The sequence below is a fragment of the Sinocyclocheilus grahami genome, unplaced genomic scaffold (assembly GCF_001515645.1).
Source record: "Sinocyclocheilus grahami isolate Dianchi unplaced genomic scaffold, SAMN03320097.WGS_v1.1 scaffold286.1, whole genome shotgun sequence".
NCBI lineage: Eukaryota > Metazoa > Chordata > Actinopteri > Cypriniformes > Cyprinidae > Sinocyclocheilus > Sinocyclocheilus grahami.
This window is the reverse complement of record NW_015505465.1, coordinates 331,173-351,533: the sequence shown is the minus strand read 5'-3', so window position 1 is coordinate 351,533 and position 20,361 is coordinate 331,173. Positions and strand designations below refer to the sequence as shown.

At 37.5% G+C, this 20,361-nt stretch overlaps 1 protein-coding gene across 1 annotated transcript in view; it reads right to left on the bottom strand.

The window, feature by feature from the left end:
* Nucleotides 1-20,361, bottom strand: part of LOC107600572 (O-acetyl-ADP-ribose deacetylase MACROD2-like) — a 607,387-nt gene that overhangs the window by 420,071 nt on the left and 166,955 nt on the right. The window contains exon 4 of the mRNA XM_016292504.1: nt 19,842-19,871. Within this exon, the coding sequence (XP_016147990.1) occupies nt 19,842-19,871 (30 nt within the window). The remainder of the gene's footprint in view (nt 1-19,841; nt 19,872-20,361) is intronic.

Here is a 20,361-nt window from a genome sequence, read left to right as displayed (position 1 = left end):
AATACTTTAATCAACTTTAATAGTTCGCACTTTATTCAAATTTAATCGTTGGTTGGACAGAGAAAGACCTCTTCCTGTGTCTGATGTTTGCATATTCTAATGGGGATAATGTCAACAGTAGGGTGTGTGCATGGATTAACTGCTCAGTCTTCCCATGTCAGGGATCTGCTGATATGTAACAGCCCCTCTTCATTTCCTGTTTCTATTTTTTCATTCTCTCATTTCCCACTTCACTGATGTCTGATGAGGTTTACCAGGAGGTCCCCTATTGATCTTGCCAACAAATATGCTCAAAGCTTCAAAACAAACCAACATAATAGCTAAGCATGTCTCTGTAATTGTGTGCATCTGAGTTTTCTTGACTCTTTTATCTCTTTCATTTTACCTGGGAAGCCTTCCATGTGCTCTAAAATGATCAAAAGCTTGCATTTCCACATCAGTCTTTGGGGTTTTAAGTCTCTGGTATAAGGTTAGGTCTAAGGAGATGTTTTGTGAAAGCTTGTAGTAAGGATGGGAAATGAACTATCACTGGTATATTAACTATACAGCTGCATAGCAATACACTACAAACACTCAAAACCTCTTTGCGACCAAACAGAAAGACATTAAACAACCCCTCATGATTCATTAGCAACCACATAACATCCTGACAAGCACTAAGAAGACCTAAGCAACTGCATAGCAATGCCTTGGCAAACATCCACAGCAACCTAGCTTCATGGACGTGAGTTCTGTATGAATAGTGGCTTTTAATCTACAGTATGAAAAATTAACCAAATACATTTTTATATAGCATAATTACAGACTCGCAGATAAGTTTTTGTTTTTGAAAAAAATGTATACTTTTATTCAGCAAAGATGCATGAAATTTATCTAAAGTTGCAGTAAAAACATTTATAAATGTTACAAAAGATTTTATTTCAAATACATGCTGTTCTTTTGAACTTTCTATTCATCAAAGAATCCTGGAAAACAAATGCATCACAGTTTCCACCAAAATATAAAAAAACATCTGTTTTCAACTGTGATGAATGTGAAGAAATTAATTGCATCAAAAATAAAAGTTTTTGTTTACATAATATATGTGTGTGTACTGTGTATATTTATTATGTATATATAAATACACACACATGCATGTATATATTTAAGAAAAATGTGTTATATTTGTATATTAAATATATTCATATATAATATAAATTATATAAATATATACATGTAAATACATGTAAATATTTTAAAAAAATATACTGTATGAGTGTGTATTTATATATAATCGTGATTAATCGTTTGACAGCACTAGAAGAAATGTTTCTTGAGCACCAAATCAGCATATTAGAATGATTTCTGAAGAATCATGTGACATTGAAGACTGCAGTAATGGCTGCTGAAATTTTGCCATCACAGGAATAAATTACATATGCCAATACTACAGTTTTTCCTTAATATTTAATCAAATAAATGCAGCCTTGGTGAGCATAAGAGACTTCTTTCAAAAACTTATAAAATCTTATTGACCCCAAACTTATATAGCCTAACAGAATTGTCTGAACAAATAATTTCATAATAAACAATGTTGCTCATTTGCAAGCACAAATGAATAATTCAGTTAATGTTAAAGGCTTACTGCATTACTGAGTTTATTCTACTCTTGGTGACATTCTGCTTGTGTCTGGTCAGTCAGTTGTGCTCAAGGACTTGTGAATGCTACTAAAAAACCAAAACTACTTAAGCAAAACAAAAAACTTTAGAAAAACTTTCTTCAGTCAATGCATATTAAGCTTAACTATAATTCTATGTCTTCAGAAAGACGCCAGATGTACATTTGGCCACATGCTATAATCCTGAGTCAACTGTTTAATTTCACTACAGATACAATGACTGGCTTGCCAAGGTTTCTGCGTCTGATCCTTAATCTGCTAACAGTAAAACTGAGGCCTTTTCATTTTTCGCCGTAATGAGAATTTTCAGCTTCTCCGTTTTCACCGGAGGAACATAGTTATAATTAGAATTTAATAACCTCCTCCCAGGATGTCAGTTAAACTCCTGTTCTTTTGAGCCTATCTTATTTACGATATAATAAGAAAAAAAAGGCTGCTAAGCTGCTCTCAGTTTTCATTTCTAATTCATTTTTGTTTTGTTTCGGAACCCGACAATAATTGATTGGAATTCCTTTGCAAGTCTAAGACTCTCTAATCTAATTATTCCTGGGAATTAGCATAATAGAAGTATTACTTTAGATTTCACTTAACAACACCCTAAAAGAAAAGGCGGCTATATTTCTAACCCTAGCCATATATTATGATTGCATTTATTTGCCATGATACCACTAATAAGAAAACAATGGTTAAAACATGCAGAAACATTTTTGTACAACAAATGAACAATGCAACATGACCATCCAATATTGTCTAACCATTTAAAAACCTGCGAAAAATGAAAATGGACTACAAGTCCTGTTTGTACTACGATAATTATTTTTGCTTCAAAAGACACAGAATCTGATTAACTTTGCTGACTAGGCACTGAAGGAACAGATGGGTAAGCAAACAAAGACTGAGCCAGATGCAGGCAGATATGAAGCTATATGCAATAAATGGCCAGGTAATATTAACCCCCTCGTAATGATGTTGCACACCCGTTAGCATATGAATCTTAGCTAAATAAGACCCACTGTGACATAATATAGTCCTTCTCACCTCTCTTAATTGGATTTGGTAGATGCAGGTCAGGTGTGAAGGCCACCAGTGAGCGCTGATTAATACTCATTAGACTAACTAGGCCTCACGGTGCCATTCTGCCGTAAAGCGGCCCGCTCCATGGGACGCTATTGTGAGGTCTAACCCCACACAGAATGAACCACAAATTGCCTTGTCAGGAACTCTGGCCTTTTTTTGCCCCATAATGCACTGCCCTTTGACCTAAGATGGCCAGCTATTGTTAAATGGGGAGGGTAAAAGTTGAGCGCCGCCTTCCCAAACAACAAATGCGCTGATGCCGGTAAACGTATGTTTGTGTGTATGTGATCCTGAAGATTCAGTCAACTCTGGCTGGGTGATGGATTCCAATCCACAACATTTATCAACAACAGATGCATCTGAGAAAGGAAAGCAAGTACAACAATAGACCATTGACTCATGATATATTAGATTTTATTCCGCTGTGGCGTCAGACAAGGAGAAGAAAGGAACAAAATCCACAGGGTATTTTCACAGATAATACTGCCGTGCAGAAATCTGGTGGACATGGAATTGTGGCTGCAATCCCGGCGCTGGGCCCAATCCAAAAGAACCCTATTCATTCCGCGTAATAATGCTTAATAATATTCCAACACGTAGTTAACCAAACCACAGATGTGGTCTCGTTCTATCACAAAAGATAGTCTGATCATATTCTATTTGCTGTAAGAGGATAAACCACTCTTATTCTCGAAGTAAATTAAAAGTTATCAAAGACAGCTAGACACAGATTGCAAAGTAGGTCAGGCTATGGTTTATGTCCATAATGCTACTCTTCCTTGCCATTTTTAAAGGCTGTTCAGTCACCCAATTGTTTGTATAGAAAAATGTCTTGGGTTTTAATTGTATTTTCCCTCTTATCCCTACTCCCAGGTGGTCAGTTAGCGCCAAGGCGAGCACAGGGCAGAAATTATTAAAGTGATTTTTTTCCTTTCCACGTTGTGACTAATCAAGTTGGGGTAATTAGACCCACACGCCTGTGTAGATTGACATGAAGATTAACGAGTATTTGCGGCACGCTTGAATGGAGGTGTGACATTCGCTGCTTGTCGTCTGAGCAGACCTGCGGAAGCGGCGTGTTATAATCCAGCGAGAGTGTGCACTACAGTAACTAAACACAGCTGTAAACGTGTGCTTTTCTCTTTCATGAACTGCACTTAAACACACTGGTCGCGACCTCCTGCACAAAATAACCAAACAAAGACTCATATTATTCTCCAATAAACTACTGTGGCCCAGATTATAGGCAACACTATATATTTCCCCCTAGTTCAAAGCCCAGACAATCAGGCTTAATCAGATTCACACAGCCAGTCTATTGCTGGTCTTTGCTTTGTCAAGACTCAGAATTCGAAACAGGGAAGGGGTTTGAGCGTGAAGGGAATTACAGACAAGATGAGTGATTCTGATAAGCATTTATGAAACATTTCTCTTCTTGTTGTTGCATGCTGAATGTTTCTAATCAGCGTGCTCTGCCTCCTAAATGACTGTGATAAAAGGACTTATAAATCTTCAAGGCACGTTTAAGTAAAAAAAAAAGGCTGTAAAAATAAAACGAAAAATTGTATGGCCATCTGCTCTCTGCTGGAGCGGACTTGGCTGTAATGTGCTTTCTGTGCGATCAAAGGGACCATCCGCATCATGGTGGTTTACCTTCAGAGATCTCAGCCACCTTCTATTGAGAGTTCACAGCCCTGCTTAATGAAAAACACTTTTACAACAGACGTAACAAGACGTAACGGAGTCTCTTCAAAACAACACAAAGAAGAAAAATAAACCATCTTTCTTTTTTGAAGATCTTAATGTATAACTACATTGCTAGACAATGACACATTTCATAGACTTTAAACAACTGTTATGTGTTTCCTCGGCCACTGAGGGTGTTTAGTTAAAAACAGAGGAGAGGAGGTGACCGGCCAATGACAGAACCGAGGAACATATTTCACTCAGTCATTGTTCTTATCTAATCAGGGCACAGTTAATAAAATATTAACAACTGCACTGCAGTCAGGACTCATCCAAGGTCTGTGGACCCCTTTGCCTGAATCGATCTCAACAAATAACCTACTATAGGTAAGACAGCTCCATTAACACAAAGCCATGGGTGTGACATGGGTACAGTACAAATGAACAAAAGCACACACAACACAAACATTCATTTGAGGACTTCAAATTTGATGTGATTTCTTAAATAGAATACTTTTGAAGCTTTTCTATAAAGCCGATAAATCAACACATGTAACCATATATTTAATATGAGGGGTCCTTAAAAAGGGGACTTTATTTAAAACCAAAATTTAAATAATATTAATAATAATATGCATTCATGTACAATATTTAAGCGAATAATCTAAAATTTAGCTAGATAGATAACGAGATTCATGTTATATTTTCTTCTACTAATAAAAAATTACTTCAATTTTGTTTTAAATATCAAATATTTATTTCTGTGCTAAACTGAAATATAACATTCAATGCATTAAGGACAGTAAATACTGAATTAAATATCTAATGTATTTAATGTATAATCATTTTTACATATCAACAAACATTTACAACCTTATTTTTCAAAGTGGAAGTAAGCCATTTTCTGTGAATGTGCAAGACTTCCAGTTATTTAAGTTAAAATAATATGGTAAGCAGTTTTCAATATCAAGCAGCAAAATGAGCTGTTTTGTACAGCTAAAAAAAAACTGCTAAAAAACAGTGCATACAATGTATGGCCACGCCCGCTTTTACAGGAAAAATAGGATGGATCCAATAAATGTATTTTAAATAACCATCAAAAATGACCAATTGCATTTTGCTTTGTATCTCTACTGTGGGACACGTTCTCATCACTGGTCACCTCCTTACCAGTGTCCTGCAGGATCACCTGAGAACAAACAATTGCTCACACAGACTCTCGCAGACTTCAAACTCTGTGCTGTGTAAACAGCTTCTCTGCAGTCTATCAGGGGGCACAGCCAAAGCTCTTTGAAGAGTGTTTCAGGGCCCAAAAAAAACACCACGGCACTTCAAACAACACTGAAGGGACGGCAGCAGTTGATCCCGCGCTTTCAAGGTTACAGAGCTGTGTAAACGTATACAAGTCCACACTACAAATACAGAGAGACACTTCGGTCACTGGAGTAGGACCACCGTGGCCGTACCGCCCACCTCATAAACACTGATCTCTTCTTAAGCCTGTCTCCAGCTGGGGTTTCTGGTCCACAGGGGCCCGCCGAGGACCCAGGTGTAAGTGCAGATTTCACACAGTCATGGTGGCCCACCTCTGGAGTTCATTTAGCCACACAGTAGGGATAAAAACGAGATGCGGGCCAAACCAGGCACAGCCCACCTCCTATTCACACAGCAGTGTGCGGAACTAGTACTTTTCTAATGGAAAAGCTTTCCTGTGCAATTCTGTTGATGGTACTTTTATACTTGCACAACTGGAATAATAGTCACAATTATTGGGCGTTTTATTTCATATTATAACTAAAGGCTAGATTTGCATTTCATGTAGAAAATCCCAGTGCTTGAAATGCAGAAAAATAACAGTGTTAAAGTATTATGCTCTTTTATATCAGGGTTTGAGCTGTGTATAAATGAAATGTTACATCAAAGCTGATTGACACACAGCAGAGAACTAGTACTTTTCTAATGGAAAAGCTTTCCTGTGCAATTCTGTTGATGGTACTTTTATACTTGCACAACTGGAATAATAGTCACAATTATTGGGCGTTTTATTTCATATTATAACTAAAGGCTAGATTTGCATTTCATGTAGAAAATCCCAGTGCTTGAAATGCAGAAAAATAACAGTGTTAAAGTATTATGCTCTTTTATATCAGGGTTTGAGCTGATTGACACACAGCAGGCGTTTTGCTTTCTGTCAGCGGTGTATGAGAGTATTTGCGGTAAAGGAGCCAAAAAGGGTTAAATAGATGCAATATAGAAGACCAATCGCAATTCAGTATGCAAATATTGCCATCACATCCCTACAATTAAATGGGCTTAAAAGGCTTTCATTATGACTTAAAGTTGAATGACTTCTGTAACTTAGGTGATTCAAGCTCAATGATTTGCATAATTTATTTATTGATCAATTAATCTTCAGTCATCACTTTTGAATATAAACAGATGTGATTCAATGTTCAATGTGATTCATCATTTTATATATATATGTATATATATATATATATACACACACACACACACAGTGGTGTGAAAAGGTTTTTGCCCCCTTCCTGTTTATTAAATTTTTTGCATATCTGTCACACTTAAAAGGAACAATAAGAAAGAGACTGGTCAAAAACGGCATCCATGGGAGTGTTCCAAGGCAAAAGCCACTGCTGACCAAAAAGAACACAAAGGCTTGTCTCTCATTTGCCAAAAAATATCTTGATTATCCCCAAGACTTTTGGGCAAATATTCTGTGGACTGATGAGACAAAAGTTGAACTTTTGTGTCCCGTTACATCTGGCGTAAAACCAACATAGCATTTCATAAAAAGAACATCATACCAACAATCAAACATGGTGGAGGTAGTGTGATTATCTGGGGCTGCTTTGCAGCTTTAGGCCCTGGGCGACTTGCCATAATTGACGGAACCATGAATTCTGCACTCTATCAGAAAATTCTGAAGGAGAATGTCCGGCCATCTGTTTGTGACCTCAAGCGCACTTGGGTTATGCAGCAGGACAATGATCCCAAACACACCAGCAAGTCCACCTCTGAATGGCTCAAGAAAAACAAAATTAAGGGTTTGGAGCCAAATTAAAGTCCGGACTTAAATCCGATTGAGATGCTTAAACAGTCCATTCATGCTCGAAAACCCTCCAATGTGGCTGAATTAAAACAATTCTGCAAAGAAGAGTGGGCCAAAATTCCTCCACAGCGATATGAAAGACTCATTGCCAGTTATCACAAACACTTGATTGCAGTTGTTGCTGCAAAGCGTGGCACAACCAGTTATTAGATTAAGGGGGCAATTACTTTTTCACGTAGGGCCAGGCAGGTTTGGACAGCTTTTTTCCCTTAATAAAAGAAATCATCATTTAAAAACTGCATTTTGCATTTACTTGCATTATCTTTGTGTAATATTAAAATTTGTTTGATGATCTGAATCTTTTAAGTGTGACAAATATGCAAAAAAATTAAAAAACAGGAAGGGGGCAAAAACCTTTTCACACCACTGTATATGAGAATATGACTTATCCAGGCCGGAAAGCCTCAAATCATAAAGAGAGAAAAGAAAAAAAAAGTATGCAATTTTAAAGTATGCTATTTTTAATGGCCAATAAATGAAGAACAACTGAGATAGTCAACAATTTTAAAAAATGTGCTTGCTCAATTAAAAAAAAAAAAACAATTGCGTCCACTCCTCAACATGATTCAGTTTTATTAGTTGACTTTCAAAAGTGTAAAAAAAATACATTGTGGAAGAAACACATCTTATACTGCATTAGAAGTGTCATTATTATTCAGCCAATTAATTACTTGCTCTACAAACACAAACTGCAGCAGCTGAAGGAACAGAAAACTTAATTAGTTCATATTAATCTCATCTTTCCCCTTTAAATTGTTTTTATATTTCAACTTTGTTCTCCTGAGACAATCAAACAAATGGTCAGAAACTATTTTATTTTTTTTAGCTATGAGGAACATGAAGAGAAATTGTCTTTATGTTTTGGTTGGCCATTGGGATCCAGACACCATTTGAAGGCCTTTAATGGTTTGAACGATAAGGTTCCTGGTGACTGACAAATTAAAACAGCCACTCTGGAAATGTAATGAATATAAATCTCATTTATGGAGAATATTTCAGTGAGTGCTCTCCCCATGTCTTTCTCCATTTCGCAGTTCACAGAGCGGACTGTTTACAGATACTGAGAGATAAGAGCCAATTAGGACTAAGAGCTGCAGATAGTAATGTTGAAGAAAATTTCTCTTTTGCTAATATCTATTCTTCGGCTCATAAATCCCCTCACCTGCCAAAAAACTTTGTCCCTTCCCCCCGACTGGGCCTCGCCGCTTCATTCCTCACAAAATCTGTTTCTCAGGCTTATTTTCCACCCTGCTTAAGATAACATCCTCCATCTGTGGGCTTCCCACATCACAACGTTTTAACCAACTTCCTAACTGCCTCTTTCCTCTAAATCTTGTTTTCCCTGTCTCTTCTTCTCACTTCCTCCTCATTCCCTCATCCTGTCTTTCTCACTAAGCACCCGTACCTTTCATACCAGAGCTTCCAGGGTGTTTCAGAGTACTCCAATTACTTACAGTTGTAAAAGTGTTTAAGCAATTTAGCATTTTATGTGAAAGACATCAAAAATTAATTGATTATAAATGATGGTATCCTTTTCATTTATTTTTGGATGAACTGTTCCAATATGTATACACTGGCTTATGTAGTTTCCTGTAGTTATACAGTTTGTGCATCCTAAATCAGTATGATTACTGACTCATTGTCCATATGCAAGTTTAAGGGTCATTTAAATAAATATTTTAATTAAAACATTTTATTAATCAGTCAGTAATTGTACTGACGTAAGTACACATGCTTCATTTCAATAGGAACATCACTAAAAGAAAATAACTTGGAGTTCAGTGAGTTCATTCAGTGAAGGATTTGTCAGACTGATTAAAACAAGTAACTTGTGAGTCTTCTTGTTCAATTCATTAAGGGCCTGTTTACACCTGGTCACTTCATGCTTTTTATCTGATCGGAATAACTATTCGATCATGAAAAGATCAGGTGTAAACGACCTCCGAAACGCTTTCAGGACGCATTTAAATCCGATCGCACAAACAACTTCAGGAGGTGGTCTGGGCCGCATTCTAGGGCTGCACGATTAATTGCATGCGACCACCATGCGCATCTCATCAGTAAAGCCGATTCTGTGATTAGTAGTAAATCTCCATCACGTGCATTCAGATGGAGCGGCATTTACTACACAGAGCCGTTGTTCACTGACAAGCGAGATAAATCACCTGCGATTATGAACACAATATTGCGTAGCTTGTCAATGATCTACGGCTCTGTGCAGTAAATGCATGCGATTAATCGTGCAGCCCTACCGCATTCCAGACGAAACTGGTCAAGTGTAAATGTATCTGGTTACACTCTGGTTAGCTGACGCACAAACTGCCTCAAATGAAACTGAAAGTAAGTCGCAGACGCTCAACACACAATCATCTTCATTAAAAGTAGTGAGACTAACCTATCTTTCCAGTGCTGATGCCGCGCTCTCTCCTGTTGCGGTCTTTGATCTTGAAATTAGCTGATAATGAATAAAATAGCATAAAATGCAGTGCATATCTGTTGCTTTCATTGACGTGAACTCTGTCAAATTTGCATATAGTGTGGGAATTGAAGACCGGATTTAAATCCGTTTTGCGAAGACACATTTATGTGGCCAAGTGTAAATGGAAACGTTTTAACAAATCAGATAAACATCTGATCAGAGAAAACGCATGAAGTGACCAGGTGTAAACAGGCCCTAAAAGAACCAGAAACTATACTGTTTACACTTAGTGTTTTTGATTCGCTAAAAAGAATCAGATCAAAAGAGCCATCTGTTCTTGAATTGGTCTACAATAGTTTCACTAAATACTTTTGATTCACATAAAAGAATCAAACCATGCAAATCATTTGTTTCTCGATTTGAACTATAAAGAGTCATTTCTTCATTAACCAGTCTACACTGGTTGTATAGCATGTTAGTGATTCACTAGATCAAAGTAATTTGTTTTGGGAATCAGAATACAGCTTGTGCTGTATGTTTATTTTGTGCTAGCACAATCTTAGCCAATATATTGCAAGGAAGATAGCAATCATGCTACACAATATTCTTGTCACATTCAATTTTGAATCCAAATCTGGACTACAGCATATTTGAGTAAAACCTGAGTAATATAGGATTTTTCTCACTGTGGTGAGGTACAGTTGGGGAGGTTTCGTTTTTGAAAAGTTATACATGAAACACGGAACGCACACAAATGCAGGAGTCCAGTCTCACTGCTTCTCCCTCAGAGGCACCTATTATCCCTTGGAGACCCACATAGACATGGATGTATGTGCGTGTGTGTGCGTGTGCGTGTGTGTGCGTGTGCTAAATTACTAAAATCTTCTGAATCTGTTCACTTTAGAGAAAGCATCCTGTTCCATACTCCATAGCTCTGTGGCTAACTCTAGCCCATTAAAAGCTAATAGCACTGAACCAAATCGTTTTTTCCCAAATCTATTTAATCCTATGCTTGAGTTAATGCTTTGTGCACCAGACGGGCTTAATGTTCATCTCGGTGATAAAGATCACATAAATGCTTTGTGAGTATATGGGCACATCACATCAGATCATGCTTATCTATTTAGCCATCTATTAGCCAACAGTGGCCGATTATCTTCTGATTATAGCGTTGAATTTATTCCAGTTGAAGATGCATTTACATAAATAATATTTGTAACGAATTAAAGTTTCTTTGATGGTCTGAACACAAGGGTTCAATTACGTAAAAAACATTAAGGGAGGGCAAACATATAAAATGGAAAGGCAACTAATGAAGTTCTTAATCTCAAAAGTGGTCCTGTTAATTTTTAAAATACCAATACATTTTGAAATAGTTTAAGTTGGTATTAAATAATAGTCTGTAGTTTGAATAGGCCTACTTGATGTAACCTGGTTATTATTAAAGTCTCTGTAAAAGTTTGTCTTTTTATGAAGGTTATTCCGATAATGGGCCTTTTATTCACTGTGCCGTCTGGTAAGGGGTTGATGAATTAAATGATGAATATTTATATCTAATCATTTCATATTGTTGACTAAACCTTAATTTTGTCACCTTGACTTTCTTACATTTCTTGAAAAGAAAATAATTAGCATGAAGTCTTGAATCCACATTTAAAGAACCATATTGAGGTGTTTATTTTGGCCCTTCCCCTCACATATTGACCCCTCTGTCATCCCCCTTTTTAAAAACATTACAAAATCACTACTAATTAATTGGCTAACTACCTCAAAAACGTTCTTTATCATGAAGTTTCAGAGAAACCGCACTAAAGAGCTTTGCTTTTGCTTTCTGGAGTGATAGACAAAGTAATATAATTCAATCCGATTGGGCCTTTTTTCAAAACAGTCCATTTGCGACATTAAAAGCGGCCATCGATTTGACAGATCAAACCAGCGTTAAAGGGATTGTGGGTGACTATCATGCTAGGTCTGCAAAGTGGCCTGTTGGTGAGACTATGGTGCTCTTGTGTGGACTGTTCCTCACTGCTCCTAAAACTGTCAGGATAAATTTTGTCCCCAGTCAAGGGCTAGAGGATGCAAAAACTGACCAATGAGTAAACTGACAGGACAACTCATCCTCCAAACAAAAATGACTCCCAGTGGGCAAAGCCAGCGAGGCTCAGCGACCGCAACACCAAATACGAGGCTTTTCAGAGCCAAATCTGAAGTGACATTCAGAAAGGGAATGTTCGGTTTTGTCTGAAATCTCAGTGATTGACCCAGAATAATGTGGAAGGAATGGGAGGATGCTCCTGCACTCGACTGTTCTGATGTGTCATAGAGGAACAATAATCACAACTTATCCAACCCATTTCTCGATGACATGGTAAAACACCTATCTATGCGTCACACAGGCCTTGAAATCTGTTACCTCGAGTCCTGTGGATCTCTTCCTCAAATAATATGTTGTCACGGGTCAAACTGGAGGTAGATATTCCCTCGAGGATATTTTCTCCACAAGCACAGAGATAACATTTTAGATACCAGTCACAGATTTTCTCTAGTGTGCTGGAGGTTGCAGGTATCTAATAACAGAACAAATTACAGATTTGCACATTTGAAACGCACACACATTACACGTCACATACACAACAGAAGTGCAAAAATCAGAAATAAGCTGTGAAACAAAAACAACTGTGTATACTGTTGGTGTATTTCAAACAAATGACTCAGGCTTTCCACAAACATCATTACTTGGATCATGATTTCCTGGGATCACGATTGTTTACTGTGAATGTGTGAAGGGAAAACCATTTACAAGCCCCAACAGGGTTATTCCCATGGGAATGAAGGGCTCTGGTGAAGTAGTTTGTTCAGGTGCTTGCTGGAAGATGTAAGCTGCACGGGAATGTCATGGAGTGTCTGTTGACATTTACTCTGAAAAGCTAAATATTGCATATCCGCCAATAGTTGGATCGTGCGATATAAAAAACCTGCACCTGTAACGAGTATATAGTGGGCGTTTCAATAATTTATCCTTATTTTTACTTCACCAAATGAAAGATTTAGGAGTAATTCATTTGTGTGTGTGGGGACATAAATTTGCTGGTAAAAGTTAAAACACTTTCCTGGCATCGTGCATACAGAGCCCAAGCGATGCCATTGACTAACTAATGACATGGTTGCCGACGGCGACGGGATGACAGTGGGGAGATTTATGTGTGGAGACACAAATGAATGATTCATCAGTTCTAGGGAACAGTGATGCGAACACTGAGCCCAGCATTGGTGGCAGAAACCCTGCACTTTAACCGAGATGTGACAGTAGACCTGCCACCTTGTCCGACACCTGCATTAATGTGTCCTTCATGAAGCTTTAGAGGGGGAAAATATCTTCCTTGCAATATATTGGCTAATAATGTAATTCATTTGTTCATCTTTATAATTGTATATGTGCATTTTGTAGTAAGGTTTGCTAAGGTATTTTTCAAATTGAGCAATTAAAGCATCTAGATTGTTGCTGGCTAGAATTTTTCCAAACAATGGTGGATGATAAAATGAGCGTGAAAAAAATCCTTATATTTAAAGAGGAATATGAGCCACAACTAAGGACTTGAATACTATGAAAATATGACCAGAGGGTGGCTATTTATTCTAGCAACTAGCCACAACACCCTAGCAATCACATAATGAGCAGAAAAAAAAACACTCAGAACACCATTACCATTAGTATATAGTTATTGTAAATATAATAATATTACATACATAAATGTATGTATAAAATTTATATTATGTAATATTTTGACAATATTATACTTATAATGTCTGGTTTTTAAAAAGCCACTCATCTGAGAGCATCCTTTGGCTCAGCAGCCTCAAAAAAAAATCTTCTGAGGCATATTTTGATGATAAATAAAAAGGCCCTAAAAAACTGCCTTCTCCAAGATACCATAACACATCAGCACATCTAAATATAGCACTCACTGAAGTAGCCCAAAAACTAATGGTGTGATAATTTCCCATCAATTAGTCCATCCATCACTGCTGATTGGGCCAGAGTGTGATAGCAGAGCCTATTTAAGGATCCTCCTACAAAAACCTGTGAACAAGCATGCAGTAAGGGATTATGGGTAAAACTCTCCCCTCCAGAAGAATACACATTCATGTGCTTGTGTAACAAGCATCTCTATCAAAGAGTAAAATAGCCTTGTTGAGATCCATTAGATGTATCCACATGCTGCCGTTCGCCTTTTGACAGCCGCATGTGGAGGATGTTTTGGTAAGAGTTGGGACAAAAGGATGGGTTTTGCATCATTTCAGGCTTTAATTGGAGCATGGCTGTGGTTGTAGCTAAAGTGGCAGGTGGGGTGCTTTTGTTCCAGTGAGCTCAACATGGATAAAAGCTGCATCGCAGCAGGTGCATGGATGAAACCGTTTTAAGCACTGATGATGTATTAGCTACTAAGCAATACGGAGGTTACCTGAAGATGAAGTGCGATTCACGGTGTTCTGTATTAATCGCAAAGATGAAAGGATGGATGAATTGCGAAAGGGTTCACGCAAGCATACAAGGATGAAACAGTGAAATCATGTTGATTTGATATGAGAGAGACAGCCGGTGAGATGAAAGAGAGAGGCTGCTCTCACTTTCACCCCTGCAAAGTGAAAAACACGACGACTGGCTGCATTCAGCACCAGATCAAAACACCAAAGGGAGACGGTTTACAAATGTGTATGGTCTAAACTGCCCTCTGAAAATGATATTCATATTGAGAGAGACTGGATGGGTAGAGGACAAAGTACGTGAGTGGAGTGGAATGACAGCATTTCCCCCTTCCCACTCATAAGCATTATGTAATCACTCACTCAAATCCACTTCAGGTTTTCCCTTTCACAATCAGGTAAGATAAATCTCACTGCATAAAAATGTTTATTTACAATAAGATTCAATTTGTTAATAGTTAATGCATTAAGTATCATAAACTAACAATGAACAAAAATTTTTATTACAACATGTATTAATTTAGATTAATGTTAATTTATAAATACACATTGTTCATTTATGGTCGCAATACATTAATGTTTTTTTTTACAACTTGAAATGTTAAAAATGTATGTAACGTGTAGAATACAGAAATTAACCATTAATAGATGTTGTAATAGTATTGTTTTACTATTGCATGACACTAAATGCATTAACTAATGTCATGTAAAAGAAATTTTTTTATCATGAATGAGTTGGGCACATCTTGGAGAAAAAGAATGTATTATCCATTTTTAGATATTTCCATGCAAAAACATGTCCTCAAAAAACATCTTTTTTAAATTCCCAATGATTCTTTGGTCGTCCACAATAGTCTGTGAAAACACTGCACACTGGGATTTGCCCAAACAAATTGTCTGAAATCTGACTAAACCAAACCCTTCAGTTGTGATCGCATTGTAAAAATATAATCTTTTAAATGAAACTGAATGTACATCTGGTATAGGCTCCATGGATATATACGTGATGAAACAATAATAACATGAGCTGAATAAGACCAAAATAGAAACTCTATACAGTACACGTCTTGCAGCCAATTTGGAAAAAATACAGAACAGTACACATCCACACATAAATTCAATGTCTCTAAGAATTAGCAAATCCCAACATGGCACTTGTGCAAGCCGTCAGCTATCAATAGGCTGCTTTAATGTGTGAAAAAGCAATTTAAAAAGCTATCCAATGGTTGTGTTCTGTCAATGGAGTCACTTTCACCCCACAAAAAAATAAAACGATTAATGCCCGCAGGCTAACGGATGTTGCTGGCAACACACACGGTCTTAATTGCTTTTTGCAAGGTTAAGCGACCTACTGCTCCATAGCTCAGAAAAAGGAGACATAATTCAAGTATGGAACATGACATGTCCTTATTCCAGCAAGGAGAATCTGGAACTTCACTGGACCAAATTACAGTCATACTCACATTTAGAAAAAAAACCTGAATATACTTGAATTAGATATTTTTTTTAAAGTATAGTATAGTCAAGTAGTATAATGTAATGTAATATACATTTCTATATTTAAATTCATACAATTATACATTCTGAATGGAATTTAAAAAGATATATCACTGTGTTGCTTTCACATATATGCATAATGCATATATGGAATTTGCATATTCCACATGATTAAATTTTATTATTCCTGCTAAATTGCTAAAACATTCATGGTAAAACTAAAAGATATATAAATAAAAAAATTACACAATGAACACAATGCAGTGCAGTAGTAACAGTGCCAACTATGGTATAAGTGATACCAGAATGTTTTGAGCGGGATATGTAACTGCTATCACTTCCACTCCACTCCATACTCTGGCCTCACACAACCATACAAAGTTGAAGCATCACCAAAACTGCTGTGATTTGTCTGGGTGGTCTACTTGAAACCTTAGTGCTAAACAGGCAAAATCGTTTCAGTCAGAATGCAAACGAGCCAATATCCCCTCTGGATGAAGACATCAAAGTTCTCTCCATTACTGAAGATTCGTAGCCAAGCAAAAAGTAAAATCATCGTGTTCTACACCAAGAACCAGACTGATAGACATCAGGACTTGTTTATATCAGACGTAACCCATCAGGACTCCATCAACACCCAGCTATCAAATAACACCAAACAGTTTATATAACTAGATGCATCTCAAACTGCTTCATTTACTAGAAAGCAAACGTCAAGATATTGCGATCAGTTGTGAGTAACTCTAAGTGAAAAACACATTCTGTTTTGTTTTGGGTTTTTTTATGAGCACTTACGTTAACCAGAGATCATTTAGATTAAGGAAAAATACTAGATTTAATCATGCCCATTTAAAGTGAGAACTAAATAACGTGCTTTGCTGACCACACCAATTTTATTTTAATTGAGTTTGTTGTGTGTTGCGGCTCAACAACATGAAACCACTCGGCCGACGCTATGAAACCCTGTGAAAGTCAAAAACTGTGTGGAATGCTGGTAGGGCTGCACAATTAATCGAATTTCTAATCGCAAATACAACTATGGATGCCACAATTACATAATCGCTCAAAGCGGCAATTAATCGTTCAAAGTCCACTTATGATATTCTGTGTGCTCAAGATGTTTTTTTCTTTCTTTCTACATGTTATCTTAAGGGGTTTTCCATTGTTTTAATTTTAGTTTTAGTATAACACAATAATACCATTCATATTTTTACTTTTTTTATAATTTAAAGAAGAAACCAATCCGATGTATAGTTGACATGTATAGTTGACATTTGAGGCTTAATACTATAGAAAAGCACTAAAAGTTTTTTTTCCGTTAGAGTGTTTCAGCTTGTTTATTTTCATATAAAAATACGCCATGCAGTTGTATCAAACAATGGTTTAAACATCATTCAATGTAAATTGTGATAATCGTAATTAATAAATCGCAATTACAATTTCAAGGGAATAATTGACCATTATGATTTTTGTCATAATCGTGCAGCCCTAAATGCTGGTACGCTAAAGCCTAAAACATCAAAACAGTTTACTAGACATTTAAATGACCGTGACCTTTTGCCCCACCCAGAGTTCAAAGCTCCGTACAGTAGAAACTTTCCCTTCTATTTACATTAGAGAGTGAGCGTTTCTGCCAGATCTTAGGTCATTAGAAAGCAAAACAAGAGCAGGGAAAACTAGAAAAAGAGATAAGAGGAAGCCTAAGTCTTTCTTTCTGAAAAGTAGCGAATGAGATGAAATCATCACAGATGGAGGTCCTCACCTCGATAAATGATAGGCAGCAGGAAAGGGGGAGAAAATAAAACAGGTTTGTGTATCTGCCGCCCCATTGCTGATATCGTAGGGTCAAGAGATAAAGCCACCCAGGACATACAAGATTTTTTTTTAGACTGGAGAGAGTGAGAAAGAAATGAAGAGCTTTGTCTCGAGTGAAACAGGAGAGACAGATTAAAAAATTGGAGAAAAGTCGCCTTAGATTGAAGTCTCCAAAAGATAAAAGCCAAGGAACTCTTGCTACCTGGATCATCATTCAAACCATAGAATGAGCTTTGCTCATGTCAGACTGCTTTTGCTTTGGTTTTGCAATTATTGCCAAAGGATTACACTTGGCTTTGTTCAAAACAGGCAGAGAAATTCAGAATTTTTGGTGCATCCTACCCAAATTAGTTTCATTTTTTGTAAAAATAAAAAATATATATAATATAAAATATAAATAACTGATTAAAAATCATATTTCAAGGTTTTTAAAAATATATATATATTATTTGCACAATGTATACTAGAGCAGTGTTCAAATACTCTTTTAGATAGAGATGCATGATATATCAGCAAATGGATATTTTATTTATCATTTCACTTCATATTAGATATGTTTATTTGTTTAGCAGGGCGCATTTTAACCTATCTTTACTTTTAAAAAAAAAAAAATTGTAAAAAGCATTGTGTTGACACTCACATTATTAACATTGGAACTGGCCTAGAGATTGGGTGTGAAAACCAAATTGGATTTGAGTACAGTGTGAACAAAGCCTAAAATCTTCCCGTCAGTCCGTCCCAAACTAGTGTGCCTGCTTCATGCTGTTTTCAGAGTTTAACATGTGCTTTCTTATGTTGCCAACCTTGGATTAGCATTTTTGTTATCTTCTTTGACACTACACCAAATGTCTTATAGTTACGGGTTAATTGGTTTTCTAGCACTGGCATCTGGGGATGGCAATTAGGGGAGACAATGCTCTTGATATGAGCTTTGATTAAACTCCCTTCAGTGCTGAACACGACTAAGCTCTTTAAATCAGGGATGTGAGTTTTGTTTGCAGGCTGACATGTTTGGGGAAAAAACACCTCCAGATGCAATGCTAACAGGCATATTTCCTTTCACAGATCTTTTTCAGGTACAAAAATATTCCCACAGAGTGAAACATCAGCCTTCGTTCACCTGCCGCTGCTGATGAACATCCTCTAATAGTCTCCCTTACACACATATGTGCACACACACACCAATATCAAAAGCCAATTATGGCAAAATAATGAAGAAACCAAATTGCCCTCGAGACGTTTCGCATCGTGACAAATCAATAAAAGGACCATGATGACATACAACGAGGTGCCAATAAAGAAACATTTGACTCCCAGTTGTGGGGGTCACAGCGATTCACTGACAAGTGCTGTGGTAAGTAGTTTTGTCACAGACGTGTGACCTCTGGCCTTAATAAGCCCGTTTTTTTTTTTTGCCACTTCTCCAATCAGGGAAATCGGTCACAGTGGCTGATAAGGGTCTATTCTAGAGCTATGATGAAGAAAGACGGGGGTTTGGGGGCTTTTAGCACACATCAGATAACATAAGAGCCGTACTAAGGAGAGTGTGATGTGAGACGGATAGTGTATCACGAGTGGTAATCGCTTCCTCACGAGGGACCTAATCAAGCGCGGTCTGCTCCCGAGATGTGGCAGGGGAGAAGGACCCTCCCTGACACCGTGGCACAGATGGATAAACAATGGATCGTGCGAAAAGGGGCACACGACTGACCTACATTCATTATCTGGGGACTAAACGGATTCCTCCGTAAAAGTGAGGTGGATCAAAATTCCAGTTGTAATTGGGTTGATTCCTGACCCCAAACCCTGACACTTCTTTACTCCTTCTGTCATGTCTTGTGTTTTGTGTGTAATTACTTCAATCATGTCAAAATGTGTGCAGAAATGTTTCCAAATGAGGGCCTGGGTACTGTTGCTCCATTAACCGACCACATGGGCAACCACAGACATGGTTGGACACCTCAGATTTCATATGCCAGTGGACGGCGATGTGTTTTCCACTGTCGAATTCATGGAGAAACCACCTAACATCTCAAAACGATGTTACAATGAAAATGTAGTAAGATAAGACACTTACCTCCTCCACCGCCGAGCAGAGAAGAGTTTGCTGTAGAGGAAACAAAAGAGAGAAAAACAACATGAGTGTCTGAATTAGGGAATATGTTCAAAAGAAGCACTTTAGTTCAATGCGGAGCATACTATCATTCAGATGAGAGCCAACAAAGATGTGGAACCTGAAGGTCAAGAACACTCCAAAGCCAGACATTTGCACTGAATAGAGGTTTGAGGTACCAGTGAGCTGGCAGCTGTACTGTGCTGAGCACCAGAGCAGGACAAGCTGAATCAGAGAGTATGGGACCAGAACAGATCTCTCATCTCATCTCTCTCTCTCTGTATATGTGTACAGTTATATAGCAGTCAAGGGAGGAAAGGGCAGAAAGCACTCAGTGCCGAACCACACTTGATCAAAGTCCCTCTTCTCCACATCAGTGAGGTCCGTTCACCAGGCACAGCAATACAGTCCTGCATCTCTGACACTAACAACTGCTCAAGGAGGAATTCTCAATCTTCTGAATGTCCTGGTATATGATGATCAA